Below are 23211 nucleotides of genomic sequence, written 5' to 3'. Positions count from 1 at the left end.
GCCCACAACAAGCCGAATATGCCAAAAAAGGCTCTAACTTACAGTACGGTGTAAAGATTGTATAGAAACAATGAAAAACTCTGCTAACACTGAAACGCTCGATATCAAACCTGAAACTTCAGCATCCTGTGGAGGACTTTGCTGCTTTATCACCCAGTTTAAAAATGCTTAGGAAAGTAATCAAGAAGTAATCAAGTTAAATATGCTACATTACTGGTGAAGAAACTGAAACACTTGCATTGTTTATTTATTGTCTTTTACTTATTTAGTCTAGAAAAGTTAAAACTACGTTATTTGCAGCCGTGTGCCAATCACAGTAGGGTCGAGCTGCCAAAGAATACAGAGTTCTGGCCTTTTCAAGAGATACCCGATCATCAGACTCTATAAGTGAACTCAGATACAGATAGTGGAGGTTTCTATGCCAGGACACTCACACTCAAAAAAAAGGCACTACAGAAAAAGTTGCTTTAACTGTGATGTAAAGCCAGGACCTGAAGAACATGATCACAAATCTCATGCACCACGCCAAATGTCCAGCGATGCTCTAGATAAGTGTTTTTTATTTTATTTTAATCCAGCGCGAGCATGCCAACATATCTTCGCTGACTCATCTCACCTTGAGCTCGTACTCCTCCCGGGTGTCACTCTCGCTTCTGACGTCCTGCTTCAGGTCCATGTCATCTTTGAATGGCTGAGTGGAGGGAGAGAGGGAAACAGAGGGCAGAAACTAAACCATCAAACAACGAAACACACACACGGAAAGAGGGAGGGTGAAAAAGGAAAGGAGGAAGAAGAGAGGGAGGGGAGAGGAAAACAGAGTTTCAGGTTTTGAATCCCAAGAGACCGGAAGACGAGAAACGGTTAGTTGTTGGAGAAAAAGGTGTTTTTGCCCGAGCTTTAAAACCGCGTCAGAGGAGCTGCGTCGATTAGATTCTCCAGGACTTCCGGGGTTGAATTCTCCTCTAAAAGGAACAAAATGTTAAAATGAGTGTGTGTCTGTATATTTGTTTATTATTTCTGTGTTTTTTGAGTGCACAAATATGTGTGCATTGAGGAAAAACGGTGTATTTTTTCCCCCAGTTAGTTTTTCTCCTGTATCTATGCGTGAATGTCTTGTCCTTGTTTCTCCTCATATGTGTGTGTACACATGCTTCATTGTGCTTTATTGATTTTGAGTCGAGTGTGTGCGCGCATATATTTTGACATCTTTTTTATGGATTTGTGTTTTTAGTGTGTCTTTAGTGAGGCCTTGTGCGTGTGTCTTTGTTCCCATTGTGTGATTGTGAGAATGTCTGTGTGTGCCTCTCCTGCCAAGTCGCCTTTAGTGTCAGTGTATCTGTACATTTAAGGCCATTGACCCATACGCCTCCTCTCCACGGCCCCCGGTGACTCAGATGGGAGTCTACTCACAGAGTACATAGCCTTGACCATCCGGGTTGCTGTGGAGACGTTGGCCGCCTCCTCCTCCAGGCTGTGGGTTTCTTTGTTCACCGTTTCTACCTTGATGTCTGGTTTACCGAGGGTGACACCCCTTCGACCTGGAAGAAAAACACAACCGCCGGTTATAATGTGTGGTAATGTTAAGATAAATGATTGACTTCTTTTTCAGTCTAGCTAGAAAAGTAGCAAGAAAAGAAAACTTCAGCATTATTTTTTGTTTTAAATTTGTTCAGCTTGCCTGGTTCATTATTTGCCTTGGCATGCTGACAGCCTTAAAAGAAATGAAAAATATCACAACATGAACTCTAAAGATATGACAGTGAAAGAATATGCTAAAATATCTCCACTCTACTTGGGCAATAATTTCTTTATCAGGGGTTGTTTTGATTAAAATTTATAAGAAAGATAAATATCGTTTCAGCAGATGTCTCTGTCTGCAAATCCAAGGATGATTCATTATTTGCTTTGTTGCCTTTTATATACGAACTTCTCAGTTTTAACCACCTTTGTCCTTTCCTTGTAGGTGTGATATTAGTTTTTTCTTAATTGTTTATGTGGTTATCATTTTGTATTCTGTGTCTATATGTATTGTTTCATAGTTTGTGTGTCTTGGTATACTGTCGTTTTTAATACATCTGCTTGGCTGGACTTTGTATTTTGGGTCGGCTACTGTTTCGTATGGTGGCCCTGAGAGGCCAAACGGACTGCAACTTAAGAAAACACCAGCAATAAGAAAAACGCTGCAAAAGCACACAAAACACAACGGAAATAGGACAAATGACGACGGGAATAGGAAAAAACTGATTTCCAAACTCACAAGGGAAGTGTTTCTGGGGAGACAATAACCTGATGGACCAGTTGCAGGAACCCAAAACGATTCATATAATACTTATGACGGATTTTTAGGCTAATAGTTAGGCTAACACACTTACCTCTCATCTTTTCTTTCCTCACAAAACCGATAGATCGTCCACTTCTTTTAAGTGTCTCCCAGCGCAATTAGCATATTTTGGCTCCTGCAACTGGTCCGTCGGGTTATTGTCTCCCTTGAGCTTTTGGAAATCTGTTTTTTCCTATTTCCGTTTTGTTTTGTGTGCTTTTGCAGTGTTTTTCTTATTGCTGGTGTTTTCTTAAGTTACAGTCCGTTTGGCCTCTCAGGGCCACCATAGTTTCGTGTTTCTGACTTTAGCAGCTTAGTTTTCTAAAAGTAGATGCTGTGGAAGTGTCTGCAATTTTTTATTTTAAAAAAAGCCTTCAGAACAAATAGCATACCATGTGAAAGAATCTAATTTTTTTAGCCAGTTTTTCTCAAAAACAAGCAGCTCCACAGGTGGATTTGAAATAAAAACAAAATGATGACGTCCTTTACCTGTAGACTTTCAGCTTTACTGTAGGAATGACAGTCATTTAGTAAATATTTTTCCATTTATATAGCTCAAAAGTAATTGGACAAACTGTCATAATTTTAAATGTTGGGAAAGTTTTTAATACTTGGATGAGATTTTTTTGCAGTCAATGAATGCCTGAAGTCTCAGCCCTGAGTTATGTTTCCTTCCTGCAGCCGTTTCAGTCTCAGTTGCTGCTCATTTTTGGGTCATTCTGCATTCCTTTTTTACAGTTTTAATAAATGAGAAGCTGCTCTGTTGAGTTGAGGTCAGGTGACTGTCTTGGCCATTCCACAATATCAATTTTTTTTACTTTGAGAAACTCTTTTGCAGCATGCTTTGGCTCAGTATCCATTTGCACAGGCCCGTGCTATAACATTACTATAATATTATTATAACATCCGTGTGCTCTTTCTCTCCTCCATACGTTTCTATTAAACCCTTCAAATTAAAGCTGGAAAACCTAAACCCCACCTTTCCAACACATTTTGTGAATTTAAACTTGGTAAAAGTCAACCTAAAATGTTGATATTAAATATACTTACTGTGTGCAAATGGTTTTATTGAGCTAGGATAAGGCAGTCTTGTCTATAACTGCAAACATGTAAATATTAGGGCAATAAAAGAAGTGTATTTCTATACTGTCTCGTGCAACTTAAAATGCTCAACTCAACATGCTTCAGTCGCAAAGCAGTCAACATTTGTCAGCACAAACAACTCACTTCCACAGCCAGAAACCTTAAAAGTAGAGATTTAAATCTGTGAAGTGTCGCGCTGCATCGTAGACGACAAATGAAAGACTGTTTATCTGGAGCCACAAAGATGTTTGTTTGAGTTTCTATTTCCAAACGGTTTCTTTTCTGTAGAGGTGTTATCAGCTCTGAACCAGAAAAAAATACACTCTTATCCACAGAAAATCCCTCTGGGGACTCTGCCAGTCACCTTCACTGTCTTTCCCACTTCTTTATTTGAGATGGAGCGGCTCAAAATTAAACAACTAAGAGACGCCGCTTGTTTTCAGCTCCCCGTTTAACAGAAGCGTGATTTGTGTTCATAAATACTAATTGGATTGCTGCAGGCTGTAGAAATAACATATAGGAATTCATAATTTAAATACTATTCACCTCTGAATGCTCTTGTTTTCTGCTCTGTTGTTTATGTACTTTATCTAGCATAGAAGCAGCTTATAAATATAAGTCAAAAGAATTAAAAGGGAAATGTACAGTAGGCGTTTTAAGGCAGTTTGCCATATTATATGAATATTCATTAATATCGCTTGCTATATGGCTGGCAAGTGTCCCTTTTTTCCAGGAAAAGCAGAATGACAGTTGTAGAGAGTGGATAAAAGAAAGACTGATAGACACACACACAATATAAGTGTGTACATGCCCCTACACAAACACATTAGAGAGCGACTGTGTGCACTCACTGCCTTTGCGTTGGCGGTACAGGAAGAAGGCGAGTGCCAGTAGAAAAATAAGCAGCAGAATGGAGGAGCCCACCGTGCCACCAGCGATAATTCCCACTGGAACAATATCTGAAACAAACACATGCAGAAAAAGGGTATGGGGTTGAGGGACAGCTGCTGCCTCATTGTTACAGAAACCTGCGCGGATGCAGCGTCGTTTAAGCACAAATCCACTGGTGTTCTAGCTTAATATTGAATCTCTGAGGGCTGCTTCTGTTGATAAGGCGCAGAAGCAGCACCAGTCAGACAAGGAATGAAATGCTTTAAGTGAACATGTGAGGGGAAAATCCAGGCTCCGTCTCTTTTTCTCGCTTTCAAAGATGTTTGGGAGATTTTCTGAAGCCGGCGAAATCTGACAGTTGAAACAATAACAGTTTGACAGAGCATGGAGAAGCCATTTTCTCAATGTAATGTGGCATACCAAGCTCTGGCAATAAAATATGTAACCATCCAGAATGGACTAACAACACTATCTATCTGTTCTCTGGCTGAGGCCACAGCTTAATAATCTTGTTCAAGGGCATTTGAGCTTGTAAGGAAGAGAAGAACATCTTGTTCGGGGACATTAAGTTCCCCGTCTGATTTTTTTTTTCAGTAAACAAATTCAGCACTTAAAAACTCAGCTGTTTGCCTTCATCACAAAACAAACGACAAAGCACACAACCAACCGTCATCAAATTTGGAATTAAGTTTCTTAATTCTTATGATGAAGATTACGTGATATTGCCTTTCTTCAGTTGAGCCACACACATAGATGAGTGAGGAGCATCTAGAAATGAAGAGATATAGAGATTTTTAATATGAAACATCCAGTTGATATTTCATTCTTTATATTAATATTTTGTTGATGTAAATTCCTGTTGCGCATCACAAAAAGCTCACCCAGAAAATTTTTTTCTTCATGGTATTTAAAGCCCAACAAATTAATTTAACACCTTCCTAATAAATTATTTCCAAAGCCAATTTTTTTGAAAAATTGGAAAGCTGGAGTATTTCTCTCAAAGTTTGCCACGTCCGAATGATTTATACAGAAACGCCACACCTGGAACCCAACAATGAGAAAGTCCAGTGTAATGTTAACATCCATGGTTGCTACATATAATCTTTGTCTTCTTCTATGCTTTTGCTTTATGTATGTAAACTTCCACAATGCAGTAGCCAAACAGAAAACATAATTCTAGCATTAAACTAGGAAGGCAAGAGGGGTTTTGTGCTTCTGCCAGTGGAGTAGTTGTGTATCTATGTGTTTGAAAAGACAAGAAGAGCAGCTCATGAAAATTAGATACACATTTATGATATATTTGATAAATATTTTAATTCTGTTTACTAACATATTTACTACTACTTACTGCAATCTGCATTGATCACGCTCAAAATTGATCAAGCTTCATCTGTGCTTTAAAGTTGAACAAGTTATAAAAAAAAACAACCTAAAACCCTAACTTCAACACAGTCTCTCCATAATTCCATTATGCTAATATTTGAATTGATAATAGCAAGTAAAGATGACTGTAGTTTATTTTCTGTAATGTGTACATGTGAGGAGTACTCAGCATGACCACCATGTTCAACATATGTTTCCCTTCCCCCCTTTCATACCCTTCTCCTCCAGTGTGATAATCATGGTGCCAGGTCCGAAGGAGTTCCAGGCAGTGCAGTTGTACGGGGAGTGGAAGTCTGACTCCATGACATTGTTGATGGTCAGGGTGGAGAGAACAGCCCCGCCTTGAGATGGAGGTTTACTCTGCTCCACTGTGTACCTCTCCATTAATGTGCCTTTCTCTTTTTCCCAGACGTTTTCCTTCCACGCCCAAACCTGTAACAAAGATACCAAAGGCCTGACTTCTAAACCTGGACAACCTGACAGAGAAGAGGCCAAGGCTATCACACACAGCTGGTAAAATACATTTTAAGATGTCAGTAAAACATTTTGGAGTTTGCATTTGTTCTGTTTCTTCAAAGCCTCTAAAAAAGCTGCCCAAGTGTACTTCAGCTTTAGATTAAGTTAAGAATAAAGACTTGATATATCTGTAAATATATAAATATATAAATATGTGCCTAACACATCAACACATCTCCTCCAAGCTGTATTAATGTGATGCTGATCTAATCACCAGCATCTGTAATTTGTTTGATTTTTATCTAAACTCCAACATTTTCTGCTGCAATCATCCACTTTAACCTCAGGGATCAATAATGCTGATTTCACTTTTTCACGATAGCCTCACATCGAGGGACGCACACACACACACACACACACACACACACACACACACACACACACACACACACGCACACACGAGCAACAGATGGGCTGTTGTTAAGACGTGTTAAAAGAGACAAAAGCGAGGAAATACATTTTAAGATCGAAAGATTATATTTTCACACCTTGGTAACTGGTACACTATTCCCCAATTAAAATGTGTGCGCAGAGTTTTCTGAGTGGGTGAGAAAACAGTTCTGCTTAAGAAGAAGAGACACACACAGTGCAGCAAGTGTACACGAGAGGTAAAAACTCGAGCAGGTTTTTCTACTTAAAATCTGCTGAGGTGGAATTCCCAGGGTATTAAATATAGAGCATGACAATATCAAATATACATACACCCAAATGTTGGGCTAATGTACCTCTTAACCTGGCTTGAAAAAATTAAAAAGGCGAATGTCTTTAAAGACTCAACCAGGGACGTTTTTTGCAGAACGCTTCATTTTCTTCACTCTCTCTCTTTAATCGCACTTCCTCACAATAATTATGTTGCACCACCTTTGTCTGCATCTCTGTCCCTCTTTCTCCGTACACACACACACTGCCCACACTTTTTCATACACACACACACACACACACACACAGCATCATACTTCATATTTTATGAGTCCCTGTGTCTCTGCATTAAGCCTAGACTATAATGTCATATCACATTATACGCTCTGAGCTCTCTGCCAATGCAGCAGGGGGCTGAAGCTTTCTAAAAGCTCTGATTTCTGTCATGTCGGCGCTGCACAATTGGATAATTGACGCTGAAAGGTACAAAATTTTACTCTCCCTCCATCTCTCTCCTTCTCATTTCGATCTACTTCACCCCCACTCTCTCTGACTCATTCTAGCCTTCAAACTCAAATGGTGTAAGTGGCTTTATTTCAGTTCTTTTTGCTTCTTTTTGTGATATGAGTGCATACTGGTCATCGTATTCTTTTTGAAATTTTATATAAAATGCCAAACCACTTATATTTTAACTTATATAAACCTCACTTTAAATTAAATTTGAGTTTGGTCAGGCATTGCTCTCAGTTACCTTAGGAGAAAAACAGCACACACAGCTGGTATGGCAAATTCAGGCAGATACTCAATTATAGTTTTCTGGAAAGGCAATCTGAGAGAAAGCTTTCTTTAAAAGAAATGATGGTGCTTACTTTGAAAAGGACTTAACTGAGCTTCGGGTGCACAGCTTGATTCTGGATGCTGATTGTCTTTATGTGAGGGTTTGAAATTTATGTGATTATGGTATTTCTAAGTCATACTGATGGTATTTCGTAAGAAAACTGAGTCAGTCTTTAGGAAAAATAGCCTGAAAGTGTTCATTTCACGAATCGCAGTCCTACATCTTTACAAAGTCACACCTGAGCTCAAAGGAAGACCTTTAACCCACACACAGCACTGGAGGAGGTGTGGGTTGTGTAATGCCTTACTCAAGGGTAACTGTATAAAAGCTGATACAAGATTCAAATCTTTCAGCAGCACATTTCTGTAACCTTCCAATCAGGTGATAACCAGCTCTGAGTAATGATACATATGAGGGGGTCACAATATAATATCTGCATATGGATAATGTAGAATCTGTAGGAAAGGAGCACAGCATATGGTGACAGGTGGTGACTGGTTTCTATCTGTAGTCCACTTGAAGTACATGTGTTATTAACCAGTCATGTTTACGTTTAAATAAATGCACCATTTTATTTATATATTTACAATTTTGCTCTGAATTCACAAATAATGAATATCTCGATAGCTGTTATCAGGTTACTAGAGCCATCGGTCGGATATCCTGAAAACACTCACAGGCTCAAACTTTTAGCTGGTTAAGGCTAAGTAGGTAAACTACCATATGAATACTTCAAGGTGAATATATCATAAATAAATTACATTTTTGCCAAAAGAAATCTATACCTACTTTTGTTTTTGTTTTTTCCTTAATTGCAGATCACTTTTTACTCCTGTGTTGAAAAATGAGTCTTACATCATAAGAAGAGGAAGGGATGATCAATACTTTGATTGATCCTGATATAACTAAACTACACCAAAGGTTGTAGACAGTGAAATAAATCTGAAACCAACACTTGGCTGTCTTTGTAATGTGATTGATTCCATCACTGTGAAACTTGTCATGTTTACAGTCGATTCCCAAAATAGAGGTACAAGCATCACTGCATCCCTGAAAGATGGTGGAGGATTCGGAGGAGATGATTCATTTAAAGACACTTCAACATTTCTTTTATAATTTCATTTTTTTTCCCACATATTTGACTTTAAGAGAGCAGTAAACATGTATGTATGGTAGATATTGCAGGATTACACATTGATGTGAGCTTGGTCTTTTATTTGTAACAGCTAAAGACTTCCTGAAAGTTGACATATACACGTCCATCCACTGACTGAATGTATTTTTTCACTGGTGAAATAGTGGTAATTTGAGTGTCCTACAAAACCTGTGTGGTGACATTTAAAGGCTTGTAGAAACAGCTTTGTCAATAATAGAAAAATATGTCGTAGCTATTTTGTGATGGTGTGAGAGTTACAGCCAATTTCATACCTGCCTGTCATACACCAATTTGTTGTAAATTGTATAAACTGCAGGCACGTTTAGCTGTGATTTATTACTTGGATCGTTTAATATGTTTTTGAACATTAAAGTCACAGTGATTTCCACTTTTTAATCACTTTTACTTTTCAATAAAAAGACTTAAAATGTGCAACTCACCGCAAGCCATTCAAACACAAAACCTTTACAAATACTTTAGTAACATGTAACGTGTGGCGTCAATCGAAGCTGAATCTAATCTACTGCACTCCAACATCTCACTGGATCACGCTGCACAGTTTAGTGTGTGTGTGTCCTCTTTCTTTTCAGCCAAACACTACAGCAGCTGTTTTTGATGAGTCACACCTTCCACCACAGAGGAGGAACAGATTGTTCTCCCGTAATCATTGGAGAACAGTCGCTTATGTCGGTCTGTGTGACACAGGCTGGTGAGAGAAAGTAAAAATCATTTTGTTTTCGGGGTGGACGAGGCGTTGCGATCCCGATTCTGTGTGAGGCAGATGCAATCTGAAAAGGTCAAGCACCTCTGCAGAAGATTACAACTTCCAAGGATGGACTTACAATCTTATCAGGTGGAGGGGTGCTGGCGATGTAACATTTGATCTCCCCTCTCTCCCCTCTGACAGCGTACTGAACCGGATCACTGGAGATGATAGGGGGGCCTGAACGGGTGAGATAGCACAAGGCAAAGAGATAGAGAGAGAGAGAGAGGGATACATGCACAGAGAGGAGGATTACTACAATGAAGAAAAACTGTCATTCATAAAAAAAAATCATATTCATTTGTAGAATTAAGAGAGAACCCCAAAAAGCAAATGAGAAATTTTTTTTCTTATATAGTGTCTGCTATTAGAGGACATTGTTTGGCACAAATAATTGCTTTATTAAGGAAAGAAGAGGTGTATTCTCTAGTATTAATACATCCCATAGACAGTTCTTCAACCTCTATACCTCTATATTTCAGACTGCATTGATAATAGTGTTTCCTAACTCTGGCTATGTGCTCGAAGATTGTACACAAAGAGTTTTAAAAAAGGCCAAGAAAAGCTGAAAGATGCATTCAGAGCTTGGTCATGCAGAAAATCTGTGAAATGTCTGTTGCAGGTGGGTAATTTTAATGGTAACGACAACTCTGAGCAAGTTGCAGAAAGATTTTGCTGTTATCTACTGCTTTTCACAAAAACACTCTGAGCAAAGTCACTGAAAACCTGCTCGCTGCAATACTGTCACTCTCTATCACAGTGAATGAAAGACTGTTAACACAGCAACCGCACTGCAGTGCTCTCCTTTTCAGTAATGAAACCGGGCTAATAAAAGTAACACGCATGTAACGGCGCTTGCATAGCCCACCATCACTCTGTATGAGAAATAAAAATAAATCAGAGTGGAAAATAAAGTTAATGTGAGGAAAATATTTAAAGCTGCTTTTAGCACTGACCTCTGTATTGATTCACAAGTTGAAAATACCATCCAGTCATCTTATTTTCAATTGTCATGCATGGATTTAATTACTGTGTTTCTGGACTTGACTGCAGTGGTTTTAATCATCAGTTCGAGCTCTCGCAACTGAATCCAGCTGAGGAAAAATCTCTGCTGATCTGGTATTAAAAAAAATGATCACATTACTCCAGTGCTGGCAAATTTGCGCTGACTGCCTGTTCGATTCTCTATTGATTTTAAAATTTTATTAATTTCTTTAAAGAATTAAACGGCCTTGCTCTGAAGTATATCAAAGACCTATTAACACCATATATGTCTCTAAATTTCTGTAGATTGGAGAAAGAGGCTCTGCTGTTTTGTAAAAGGAGCGTTTGCCATTCGAGCTGCCTGTGGATGATAACTTTTTAGTGTCTTTCATCTCTCTCTGTTCTTTGTTATTTCTCTTTTCTGCCATTTTGTTGCTATTTTGAACTCATTTAGGTTATTTTTATGTAAATATTATATTTGTATTATAAAGCATATTTAAGTTGATTAAATGTATGACACATGCAATCGTCAGATAAAGTGTGATGCTGAACTATGAAACCAAAGCTGGTGTGCTATACAGTAACCGTGCTCTGCAGAAGTATAAATAGCTCCACTAAAACAATGCATCATGCTTTGCAGTGAGTCATGGGAACGAGGTGGATGGTACAAATACTTTACTGTGTTCACACTAAGTGTCTGATTAGTGAATGAGTGCCAAAATAATCACCAGATCATTAATAAAATGAAAAAAGCTTTTAGCTTTTCATTTGCAAGGACATGCCAGTGATTTTCTTTTCTTGTTTGATCAGGAACTTGGCTATTTAGTGAAGATTTAAGGGGCATTTGTGAACTCTCTTTTTATCACTGTGTTCTTGGTGAATCAGTTTTGATTTATTAAGTACCTGCTGGCCGCTCTGTGAGATTTTGAAATATTGGGTTTTGGCCTGTTCATGACTGAAAAATTAGCTGATTAGATCATTTGGGTCAGGCCGGAATAAATCAGGTCGGGTCGACAGGCCCATACAGTACTGTGCTCCATTCACTCAGTCTCTTCAGCTGTCAGAGCGATTCAGATAGATGCATGCTTACATTTAACACTAGATCAAATAAACACATCCTGCAGGTCTGTGTGGTTTCATTATGCCTTGTTTATTAAGAATTAGGGCTGTGCTTTGTGTAGGGAGATCTCTTTACAAATGTTGTGAGTTTTGCTAATATCGACACTTTTCTTGATAATGCAGAGTAAGTGAAGATTAACTGACCGTTGACAGTGAGCGTAACCTCGGTCTCTCCCACGCCAATTCGGGGCACGATGGCCTTGCAGACATACTGGCCTGCATCAGCCTGGCTCACTGACTTCAGATGCAGTTGGTTGTTGTTGCTTAGCACCTGGACGCACACACACAGGTAGGGGAAAAAAACAGGCCGATGAAGAGGAAAAGAACAGAGATAAGCAGACTGGAGAGATGTTAAAAAAGGAGGTTGGAGGGAGGATTATCTATTTTTAATTCATATAGCATGTTGATTTACTTGGAGGGCACCATTAGTTTTTTTTCCCCTCAAGCTCTTTTTAACTTGTTAGCTAAAAATTAAAAATTTAAGATATGAAGATGGCTTTACAACTGAGCAAACATTAACAAAATCTAGGTCCTTAATATAGATGTGCTTATATATTATATGGTTAGGACTACAACTACATTAGCTGTTCTCACTTTATAGTCTATATATTTCAGTAATTAATAAGTATTTATAGAAATAATACTTTAATCCATCATGAATGGGTGATCTTAGATTTAAGTTCAAAGGTAACAATGTCTTTTTACCATGCTGGAACCCTTTTTAGTCCAGGTGAGAGTGAGAGGAGGGTTTCCAGACCACTTGCAGTTCAGAGTGACGTCTGCGTCCACATCCACTGTAACCGGCCTGGGCTCCACTACCAGTATGGGGCCAACTGAAAGAAAATAGCAATCCGATCACCAAATGAGCAACAAAAGGGTTCCTACCAAAGTCAAAGTCAAATTTATTTATATAGCTCCTTTCATACAAAGCAATTCAATGTGCTTTACAAAGACAAAAAGCAAAAAGCATTAGGGCAAAACAAAAATACAATAATTACACTTATATTTTATGTAAAAGGTACAAAAACAAAATAGTTTTTAATCCGAATTTCAAAAAGCTAATAGATTCTGCACACCGAAGACCAGAAAAGCACTTTAAAGCCTATTTACACTGCTTTGGTAGTTTTTGCACAAATTTTAAAATTCCCTTTTTAGTCTTTAAGGTTTACAAGTCTACATGCCCTTGCATCAGACGGCCTCTGAAAATGCTATTGTTTTATGAACTGGGAATGCCCCGCAGAGTCTCCGGTTCTTCTCTTTTATCTGTTCCTCAAAGCAAAACAACAAACATGTAGTGATGCTTTCAGCCATTACACTTCAAGCCACAGCATTACAGGGAGGGCAGAAGGAGCCCATTAGTACTATTATTAATGGCAGTAGTAAAATTAGTAGTAGTAGTAGGAGTATTCACTTTTGCTGTTTTAATAGAATAAAGATTTTTATGTAGATGTATTGAAAATTTTAATTATTACATTTTTTTTGTCAAACTTATTATTTTAGCTATTTTTATGATTTTCAGCAGTCGTCTACACTTTATATTGTATAGAACACATTATATACAATATACAGTACTACAACAATATAAAGTTTATTATTGTGTTTCTCTTTATCATAAAGCATCTTGAGGTGGCTGTTGAGTTGATTTGGTGCTACATAAATAAAATTGAGTTGATTTTCATTTGATTCGTTTAAAAAAAAACATGCGATTACAAAGAAGTTTTATTACAGCAGAATTCAGAATTCTGTTCACTTCACTATCATAAAAGAAGACATTTTTGTGCAACACTTTTCTCTTTTTCTCCTTTTTCACTGCAATCTTTTTATGAATATGTCCTTAACTATGAAAAACACATTGCTTCTTTCACATTTTGATTATTTACCTAATTCATTTAAGTGTCTTGTTAAACTCAGTTTAAACCGAGAGAAAACGCAATAACAGCCTATTGGGAATTTACTCATTGCGCAATACACGAATGGTGTATGGTAACAATATAAATGCAGCATGTTTCTTTAGACAAATAAAGAGCACAAAGCACATTCATGTCATCAGAATCCCACTCAGCTAAGAAGTGTTTGCACTCTACTCACAGTGCACGTCCACAAGGATGCTGACGTTAGTGCTTCCCACGGCATTAAACACCTGACAGGACACGGGCTCGGTGAAGAATGAGTGATCTGCGGTGGTGACAAACACGCTCTCTCTGGCTCCCTCCAGCAGCACGCCACCTTTAGCCCACCTGACAGTGAGACACACAGCACAACACACAGTTCAACATGTTTCTAAGCGTTGTAAATCATTGTTATGTAGACCTCCCAGCTGGATATTTCAAAAGCATAATGGGTTTTTGAGGTTATCTAAATGTTAGATTTTCACCATAAGAGAATGATTCTTTTTGTATTATCAATTAAGCTAACATTTACACGACTTTAATACGAAAACCTGAGGGAATGATTGCAAGAAATTTCTCTTCATTTCTGTTATCCGTGCTGTATCTTGCCAGATACCTGACTCAAAATCAAATAACCATATTGCACATCGTCCATTAGATGACATTTAATGTTCACTCAGTAGGCCTAGTGCCTAAGTACCTGGCAGTGTTCCCACACAGGGACCCTCTGTTGGAGTCTCAAACCTCAAATTACAACCATCGTGTTAAACTCCAGCATTTTGCAGTTTTAGTGCTTCAGTGCTGTCACTTACGATAAAAGTCAGCGTTTAGCTGTACAAATGTTCAGTACTTTTATCAATTCTGTTCTCTAAGCAGAAATTGCTATTCAGGAGCAACAGCAGGGAGAGGGTATGAGCGCACTCACACAGATGAAAGAAAACATATTGGCTTTAAACATCTTATCTGCACTGCAGGACGAGCATCAAAAAGTTTCTCATAGCCTGAAGTGAACAAAAACCTGTAAACACATATTTAAAAAAAACCCATCCAGACCTGTAGCCCATGATAGGAGGGTTGGCAGTGGCCTGGCAGGTAAAGGTAACCCTCTCTCCCTCAAGGACAGAGCGAGGCTCGATGGACAGGGTCACGGTGGGAGGGTCTACACAGGGAGAGATACACGTTTGATATATATATTCTAAATGAACTTAACAATAATGTGAACATAAATTGTATTTATAAAATATGCATATAGCAGATGGCAATCCAGAAGTACCTTCAACCTTCATTCTTTTAAATGTTCAACGAGGGACACCTCCTATGGTTGCAAAAGGAACTCTGGTAGTAAAGAAAACTCTGGGTTCCCTTATTCCGAAACCTCAGTGAACACGTTCTGATGAGTTTTTTGTTCTCATTTGAAAGTTTCGGTCCTTAGTGAATATAAAAGTGTGCTCATTTTATATTTTAGAGTCCCCATTAATATCCAGAAGAACAATAAAGCAGATTATGACTTAGGGTGGGATCTAGCATGTGAAAGACAAGCAGCTACTGAAAGAGCAAGTTTCCCAGATCTGCCCTCTGCTTGAAATTTCTAAAATGCTGATGGAGAAAATGCTTAAAAAGCCAAAGCTTAAAAACACTGGACTCTGCAAATCAGAATTCACAGCGGTGCCTTTATCTTTTATATAGAGATCATGAGTGTGAATAATATAATGGCTGCATACTATATGAACAAAAGTACTGGGCCACCTACATATTACAGCGTTGGAAATCTATGCTGTGAAGCGCACGGTGCACAGTTTTTGTGCTGATGTTGCATGAATGCCAGAGGAGGTTTGGAAACCTGCAGTTATTAAGTCAGCAGAGTTTTGGGAATGTGTCTGAGTTTCTATAGTTTCTAAATGCTTTGGAATAACTCATCTCACAGCTGATTTTGGAATATTTAGGACGAACAGTGGCATCCTATTACAGTGCTACACTTAATCTCAGTGAGCTCTTTAGAACAATCCATTCCTTCACAAATGTTTGTGAAAGGCAGGCTGCATGCCTAGGTGTTTGATTTTATACATCTGTGGATATGGGACTTTGATTCATATAACGTCGTTCAAGGAGAAACTTTGGTTACCTATAGACTTCTGCACTGATCCTATATCTTAAGTAAAACAGTTATTAAAGCTACTTTTTCCTTCTTGACAATAACTCTTATGTTCATCACCATAAAAACTTTCTGGCTCACCGGGTGATAAAGTACAGTAGATTCCTGAACTGCTTCGGGCCTCCAAATATGTGCTAAAACAACACAAATCAAGCTAAATCAATTTGGAAGACATCCAGATTTGAGAATGTATTGAACATTACTGACATGTATATTATTTTTTGCTGGTAATTACTTCAAGTTGGTGAGTGCTGGCACAGCTAATTAAAAATATTTACTGATTTTGCAGTCTGTCTGCAAAAAATACTCTCTGCTTCATCACCGGAGCATCTATGTGTGTTTAAAAGTCTTGCAGACAGGAAGAGTAACATACGGTGAACATTGAGGGTTAGGGTGGTTCGTTTCCCCATAGGTACAGCTGGATTGCTGGCCACACAGGTGAAATTGCTGCCACTGTCTGTGTCGACTGGTGTGATGGGCAGGTAGCTCCTGGTCGTAACCCTTTTCCTGTCTGGCAGCACTTCCTGTTTGACAAAGAAAAAGGCAGAGACAGGGCAAGTATTAGCAGGGGAGACGACAGGATAAGAGGAATTTAGGGAGAAGAGCCCACAGAGTAAGATCAAAGAAAAGATACACAGAGGAGAGGAAGGATGAAAAAAGGAGAAATAAAGGTAGAAAGTCAGGTGGGGGAAGGAAAGAGACACTGGTGAGTTACTAATGGAGCCATGAGAGATGAGAAATAACTGAACATAAATAGAAATCCATGGACAAAAATAGAAAAAAAAATATGAAGTATGTGAAGTTAAGAAGGAAAAGAAAGATGTAGGAGAAAAGAATTGATAGATGAATCAATAATGTAAACAGTCCTTAGTGGCAGTCATAAAAGAGACGCCATAAATCTTCTTCTGGCAAACATGAACATAAAATCCAGCTTTCTTGGAATGAGGAGGTGGCATTTTTTAAAACGCAGCCACAAAATCTGTCAAGAAACTGTGTACAGCTTTCAATGTAGTTTAAATGCGTGGTCAGTAACAGGGTAATATAAGAGCAGCATGTAATATGTATGAGCATGTGTGGGGGGCATAAAGCTGGCTGTGATGAGATGTAAAAACATCTGTGTTTGAGTGCGTGAGTCAGTGTTTGCTGCTGCATCTCTGTGCATATAAAAGCACAAGTGTGCATATGCGAGCGAGTGTCTATGCGTGCGTGCACTTGCAGACCTGCTTTCATGTGTACAGGAGAATATGCGGGATGGCGAGGAATCTGAACATGGAAGAAATGTAACACTGCGACTGTGTGCAAGGTGTCACCAAATACATTTCCTGCCTGTATGTGTGTACAAAAGAAAATCTCTGGCAGTGGGTTAATAAAACATGTCTTGGATCTTTGTGTCTTTTAAGTTGTGTCACGACTGTAAAGCGAGGAATGCAAGAGATGTCTGGAAAGCATGTGCTCTGCTTCCGGGTAGAAGGCATGGCTGACACTCGCAATATAAAGTCTACTGAAGTAAGAGTGTAATTAAACACATGTGTTGAGTAGGTGTGCAAGTGCGACAGTATTTTTTTTTTCTAATACAAAAATTATGAAATACCACAAGTACATCTACTTAACCACTAATTTTAATTAGCTGCCCCTGCAGACTCGCTTTAGTGCATCAACTGAATTGTTAAAACACATAAAAATAGAGTCTGTGATATTTTCTAAGACTCACTATGGATGAATGAAGCAATGCATAGCAGCCCAAAGAGGGAAATGCGATGTGTTCTTAGTTTGTTTGTTCTAGTATTAGTTGTTTTTTTACACATTAACAATTTCATCTGCTCAGCAGCAACATGCTGTGTTAACACTGCACATTTTGATGTCTCTCTACAGCTGACAAAGAGCAGGAAATTTAAGACTGAAAGTTTGTCGTGTCCTCTTTTAGCGAGTTTCATGGTTTAATTTTCATTTCAAAATGTAAGAACTTTGCTCTAACTGTGGCTTTCTCAGTGTGAGGGGAAACAGACTTACTGAAATGTCTTTGATTTAGCAAAGACATTTCAGTAATGTTTCTGCACCTTTATTGCTGCTACTATAGCCAAAAAAGCCCATTGAAAGTTTCTGTCTGTTGATTTGTAGGTTAAAATCTGTAACCATTAATCATTTCTTAATAAATATGGTGAGTGTATTGTTGACTAAATAGTAAGGAGCGCTTTGTGTGAAATACTAATGATCGGCACACTATTTCTTGACTGGAGGACTTCTGGGAAGCCGCCTGGCCCGAGGTGTGCATACTGTATTTACCCGTCATAACAAGCCTCCAGCAAAAAAAAAAGAAGCATAAAAACAAATAAACACACAGAGTGGATTATATTACAAAGATTGCATTGTTCTACAGTTTGTATTACATAGTCTTACAGCGACAAGTGAACTCATGATCATCAAAATCATCATTATGTGAGCTTTACAAACTCCCCTTGGAAAAACACACACACACACACACGTGGCTGCTATTATCTGCATGTGTGCATGGGTGTGTATGAGTCACCGTGGAGTGGTAGGCCCCCTCCGCAGGAAGGCCATTCTTGGTCCACTGGATGTGTGCCGCAGGCTTGGCCCCACGAGTCACACAGGTCAGGTTGTGTGAAGTACCAGCCATCAGCAAGAGCTCAGGGGATCCCTCGACCACTGGGTCCTCAGGGGGGACTGAAGGGGTGATATGCAAATTCATATTTTAAAATGACACATTTATGTAAGTGTGAACACATAAATAAAGAAAAAAACTTTACATATACATATAGTAAACCATAAAAACACATAATACTGTAAAAAAAAACCTTTCATACATATCAAAAGACTAGAGGCATGATTTTCATGTGTTTCTTTTTTAGGTATTAATGTCCTATTTAACACAATTAGCTTCTTGGTTAAGCTAACCGTTTAAAGGAGTTGTTCACCCTCAACTAAATGTACATATTTTCCTCATGCATTTCCTCTCCTGTTTAATCTACTGCTTTTTTATGGTTTGAGTTGCCCAGTTCTGGAGATACTAGCTTCACCCAAGTGCCAAAAACAAGCAAACAAACTAAAAATCAGCAGCGATGTCTCTCTCCAGAAAGCATGACCCAGTTACTCATAAAAAAATCCACAATTTTGTTGTGAGCTGTTTCATAGGAGCTATTTTCTTACCTCTGTCTGCATCCGCCCACCAAAGGAAGGATGCAGCTAGCTAGCTCAGCTAAGGAGGTCGTCTTTAATGTTTACACCCTGTCACACTGTCACTAGAATGAGTTTCTCATCACGAGTAGATGCACGCTACCTTCTGCACAGAGGTATGGTTATTGGATGTAGTTTGGTAGAATAAAATTAGACCTGCATAAAACTTCTAACTGGTTTGTCGCCTTGCTTGGTTATATTTAAGGGAAAGCAACTTCTCTATAGCCAATATCTCTAAAAATGGGCAATTTACACCAAAACTATCTAAATGGACTAACAGCACAGCACAATGTGAAAATACATACACATTGGGTGAAGTATTTGGCAAAGGTTAAGATGTCCCAGGTTATCAATCAGATTGGCAGCACTATGTGATTGTAAGTAACACCTATTTTCTTAATTATTTACTTTATCATTTACCAAACCTTCTAAATCTTGGTAAGCAAAAAATAGAAATGCTGGTTGCCTAACCTGCAAGTTGCATATGCAGCTGCAAAAGTCTTTCTTAGTTTGAATTCTTGTGTGTTTATAAAACCAGCACAGTGCAGGGACATTTTGAAGCTAATAGGTGAGACCTATGCGTTGGTTAATTTGTTTTCATGCAATATTTTGTGTATTAGTGCAAGCTGAACTGAGAATTTTTTTCTGTCAGACATCTTCCTGAAAGGGTTTGGGTAGTGGCAGCTCAGTTGTTTTTAAAGCTACAGACTCTCAAACAGCACATTTGGGATTATAACAAAAGCAAGCTGGCACAGAGGCTTTGTAGAAAGAACAATTTCTGCAATTTCCACTTAAATGTTAAGGATGTGGGAGATTTATATTAACTTATGACAAAGTTGGTTTAATGAAAGCAAAAAGGAAACCCAAAGATTTACTGAGAGGATTCAATGCATAATTACTTAACTAGTTAGAGGAAAATCAGAAAAATGCACCAGGAGAAGACCCCTGTATCAGTAGCAGCAGGGTACTCACTGAGTACATTGAGCTTCGCCCTCCTGGAGCGCAAGGCGGCCTCTGTGGCCTGACACTCATAGAGAGAGTCATCAGAAAGCTCGGCGTTGGAGATCTCCAAGTTGTACTGGCCGATGTCGAGAGAACGCAGGATGCGATACCTGGGCCACGCTGTTGAGCAAACCAAGCAAACTTTCAGTTAGAGAGCATATAATTCACACTGTGACTCATTTACTTCAGTCTGTTTTTATTACAGTCACATACTTTTTCATACATAGTGAGCCAACTTCAAGGAAAGACTGATTGTTCTGAAATGATTGTTGGAGTGCAGGAAGAGACATTAAATGCTTCAATTACAGACATGAGTCATCACAGCAATACTGGATTCACTGAATGATCTGTATCTGCTGTTTCTGAGGAGGAAAGTATATATATTTTTAGAAATACTCTGTGATGGTTTCCTGTTGTGAAATATTTTGTTTCCACGTCACTTAGAAGAAAACAAGCTGGTATTTGTCACATTTACCCTTTCTTGTGAAATTGTATGTTAAAAGTTGTTGTTAAGCTATCCAAAATCTGAAATTACTAAAAAAGTTTAGTCTGTGCTACAAGTAATAAAATAATAAAAAGAAATGTTGCTAATTTAAAGGTGGCATTCATCTGAATTCAGTAATATTCCTAGATAGATAGTAGGCCTTTCTATCTAGTCTCTTATTTTCTGAAAAGACATGTCACTCTTGAATTTTTTAGGTGATGTTTTGTAGACTGTAGACAAATGTCATTCACCTGTTTTGTCTGGGGGTTGCAGTCAAAAGCTTAAACGTTATGACTATAAATTAAAACTCTGTGTGTGTCTGTAACAGAACATGTGTCACAAAAAACACAGTTTCTCAGTAATATTGGTGAATTAACCATTTAAACTGTAGTTCCTTGAGGTACTTGTCATGCCTTTTATATAAAGACCAGAAACGAAAACCCAAAAACCTCTTCTCCATCTTCTCTCATTCAGTTTTTAATATTATTTCTGTCCTTTGTGTAACTGTGGAACAGAGGACTCAGACCTGATTTGTTCACAGGATAAAGCAAATGTAAAAGCTCTTTTGAAATGGATAAATGCTGAACCCCGATTGTTTTACATCCATCACAGGCAGAGAACAGAGAGCAAGGCGACACGTATTTATGGGAAAGTGTCAAAGCTTTTTATCATAATACACAGATAACATGATTTATTGAAGACCTTTTTTCATTAACCACAGCATCTGGGGATCACAATGATATGATATGCCCTCTACACAAACAACACAAGGGGGGTAATGAATGCATGAGGACACACGCATAACGGCAGTATAGTAACACAGTTAGCGATAAACAGCTAAATGGTTTTTGTACTAACACTGATCAAACGTGGCCACATATTCAATAACGCCACATCAATTCCTGCAGAATTACGGACTGAGCTGTTCCAATTACAGCACCCTCTTTTTCTCTCTTTGAACCCTCAACTCGCAGACAAAGACATAATTGAGCGTGACATCCCACTAGGGGGCACTCATTGATCCTCCGTGCCCAATCCTAACATGACATCATGGATTCAGATGGCAAAGGCAGGCAAGCAGGCAGGCAGTTGGGGTGCAAGGAGGAAGAAGGAGGTTGGGTGGAGGGGGACAAAAGTATTAGTGGAGATTACATCATCCACTCCAGCACCTCGCAGCATAGCAACCACAGAGGTGAAAGCACCCTGGGGAGAAGGAGAAGAAGGAGGAGGAGGAGGAGGTTGAGGATGAACAATAAACTGCCACCACTTACGCCTGCAGGTAGTGAGAAGATGCATGTGTGTTTTGGGTATTTACGTAAACATGATCCACACATGTAGGTGGCTTTACACTGATCATATATTAACTGGATTTAAATTTTATTTATCTGACATTTTACAGGCGCAGCCAGGTGATGTCTAGAAGCTGTTTTGGTCTGTGAATGAACGCAGATCTCCTGCGTATGTGTGGGTGAGCTAACTGCAGGTGAGAATTGCACTGCACAATCTGTACGCCTACACTGTCATCCACAGCTGTATGTAATCATACAGGGCGCATAATAACAACCACTTATACGTCATACAGCCAACATCTGCACCTTAATGGATCACCAATGAATTAATAACATTTGTTGGTGCAAGTGTTTGCAACTTGCAGACTTCATGACATGACAAGTTCAGGTTATGAGATGAGCAAAAGGTTGAGTGACCGTATGTCACGGCGGGAAGAATGGCAGCCGACGACTAAGCATAAAAGATGGACAGAAGGCGATGATAGATGGTTGAGAAGCAGGAAAAGAGACAAAGAGGACAACATGTTTATCAAATGTGTTTGTCAGCAGGTCCACGCTGTAAAAGGCTACAAGGACAAAGAGAGCATTACCAACAACAAAATGAGAGCGGGAGGAGGAAGGGACGGTGATGGGACCGACAGAGAGGAGAGTGAAGAAATAAAAAGCAATAGAGGGGATCTGGGAAGCCAGCAAGTGATGGTGAAGCTGTAGTTTTAAAGATGAAGGAGCAGGAAATAAAGACAGTGTGAGGGAGAAAGAGAGAGCGAGAGGAGGCGAGAGAGAAGTGCAGACCTTTACTGAACCTGTGAATTAAATTGAGTTGAACACAAGATTCGCATCACATGTCAGATTATCACTTGTGTGACTGTGTGTATGTGTGTGTTTTGTGTCAGTGTGTGTGGGCGGTGTGTGCGTGTCTGTGTGGGTGGATGGGTATGTGGTGTTTTTTGCGTGCTATACAGCATGTAGCGTTCTTTGTAGATGAATTTACAGTGTTATGAGAAATGTGATGGGTGGTTTAGAGCTGAAAGTCTGTGAGTGCTAATGTGATATTTGTAAGTGCTAATACAGAAGTTTTTCTCTTACATTTTGTGAGAAGATGAAATTGCACATTACAGCCAAAAAAAGGCAACATTTTCATGTATAAATAAAAGCTTTCCTAACTATTTATCAATAAATTGTTTAAAATAGCTTGAATGGTAGAATGAATGAAAGCTGTGTAGTTAGTTTTTCTTCCATCTATCCTTTTTCTGTGGATTATGCAGAGTTGGATCAAGGTGGTTGTAGGCTTAGCAGGTAAATTCTAATGTTTCTCTCCTTAAAAACTTTTTTCAACCCCTACTGAAGGATTCGGATGTGTCCACAGGTCAGATGAGTTGTATCATCTGTCTTGGGTCTACCCTTTGTATCACAGGGTCACATACCAGATGGAAAATCAGCTGTGAAAGCATCAGCTGTGAAAGCATCCAGTCAAAGTTGCTAGAATGGTATTAAAATCCTGGGACCGG

The 23211-nt window shown here is 38.8% G+C and overlaps 1 protein-coding gene across 2 annotated transcripts in view; it reads right to left on the bottom strand.

Moving 5' to 3' along the window:
- kirrel1b (kirre like nephrin family adhesion molecule 1b) overlaps window positions 1-23211 on the bottom strand; it is a 79262-nt gene that overhangs the window by 5312 nt on the left and 50739 nt on the right. Inside the window, exons 3-14 of one of the 2 annotated variants that reach the window (XM_013909812.1) lie at window positions 19901-20050; window positions 18261-18418; window positions 16107-16257; window positions 14635-14740; window positions 13781-13929; window positions 12398-12525; window positions 11837-11963; window positions 9669-9769; window positions 5893-6109; window positions 4255-4362; window positions 1411-1538; window positions 617-691 (exon numbers count right to left, since the gene is read on the bottom strand). In XM_013909812.1, the coding sequence (XP_013765266.1) occupies window positions 617-691; window positions 1411-1538; window positions 4255-4362; window positions 5893-6109; window positions 9669-9769; window positions 11837-11963; window positions 12398-12525; window positions 13781-13929; window positions 14635-14740; window positions 16107-16257; window positions 18261-18418; window positions 19901-20050 (1598 nt within the window). Of the gene's footprint in view, window positions 1-616; window positions 692-747; window positions 963-1410; window positions 1539-4254; window positions 4363-5892; window positions 6110-9668; window positions 9770-11836; window positions 11964-12397; window positions 12526-13780; window positions 13930-14634; window positions 14741-16106; window positions 16258-18260; window positions 18419-19900; window positions 20051-23211 lie in introns of those variants that run through there. The other variant, XM_013909811.1, reaches the window with a different exon arrangement.

This window comes from Pundamilia nyererei, unplaced genomic scaffold, assembly GCF_000239375.1.
Source record: "Pundamilia nyererei isolate P.nyererei 1_Seehausen unplaced genomic scaffold, PunNye1.0 scaffold00031, whole genome shotgun sequence".
In the NCBI taxonomy this organism is placed as follows: Eukaryota; Metazoa; Chordata; class Actinopteri; order Cichliformes; family Cichlidae; genus Pundamilia; species Pundamilia nyererei.
This window is presented reverse-complemented; position numbering and strand designations above follow the sequence as displayed.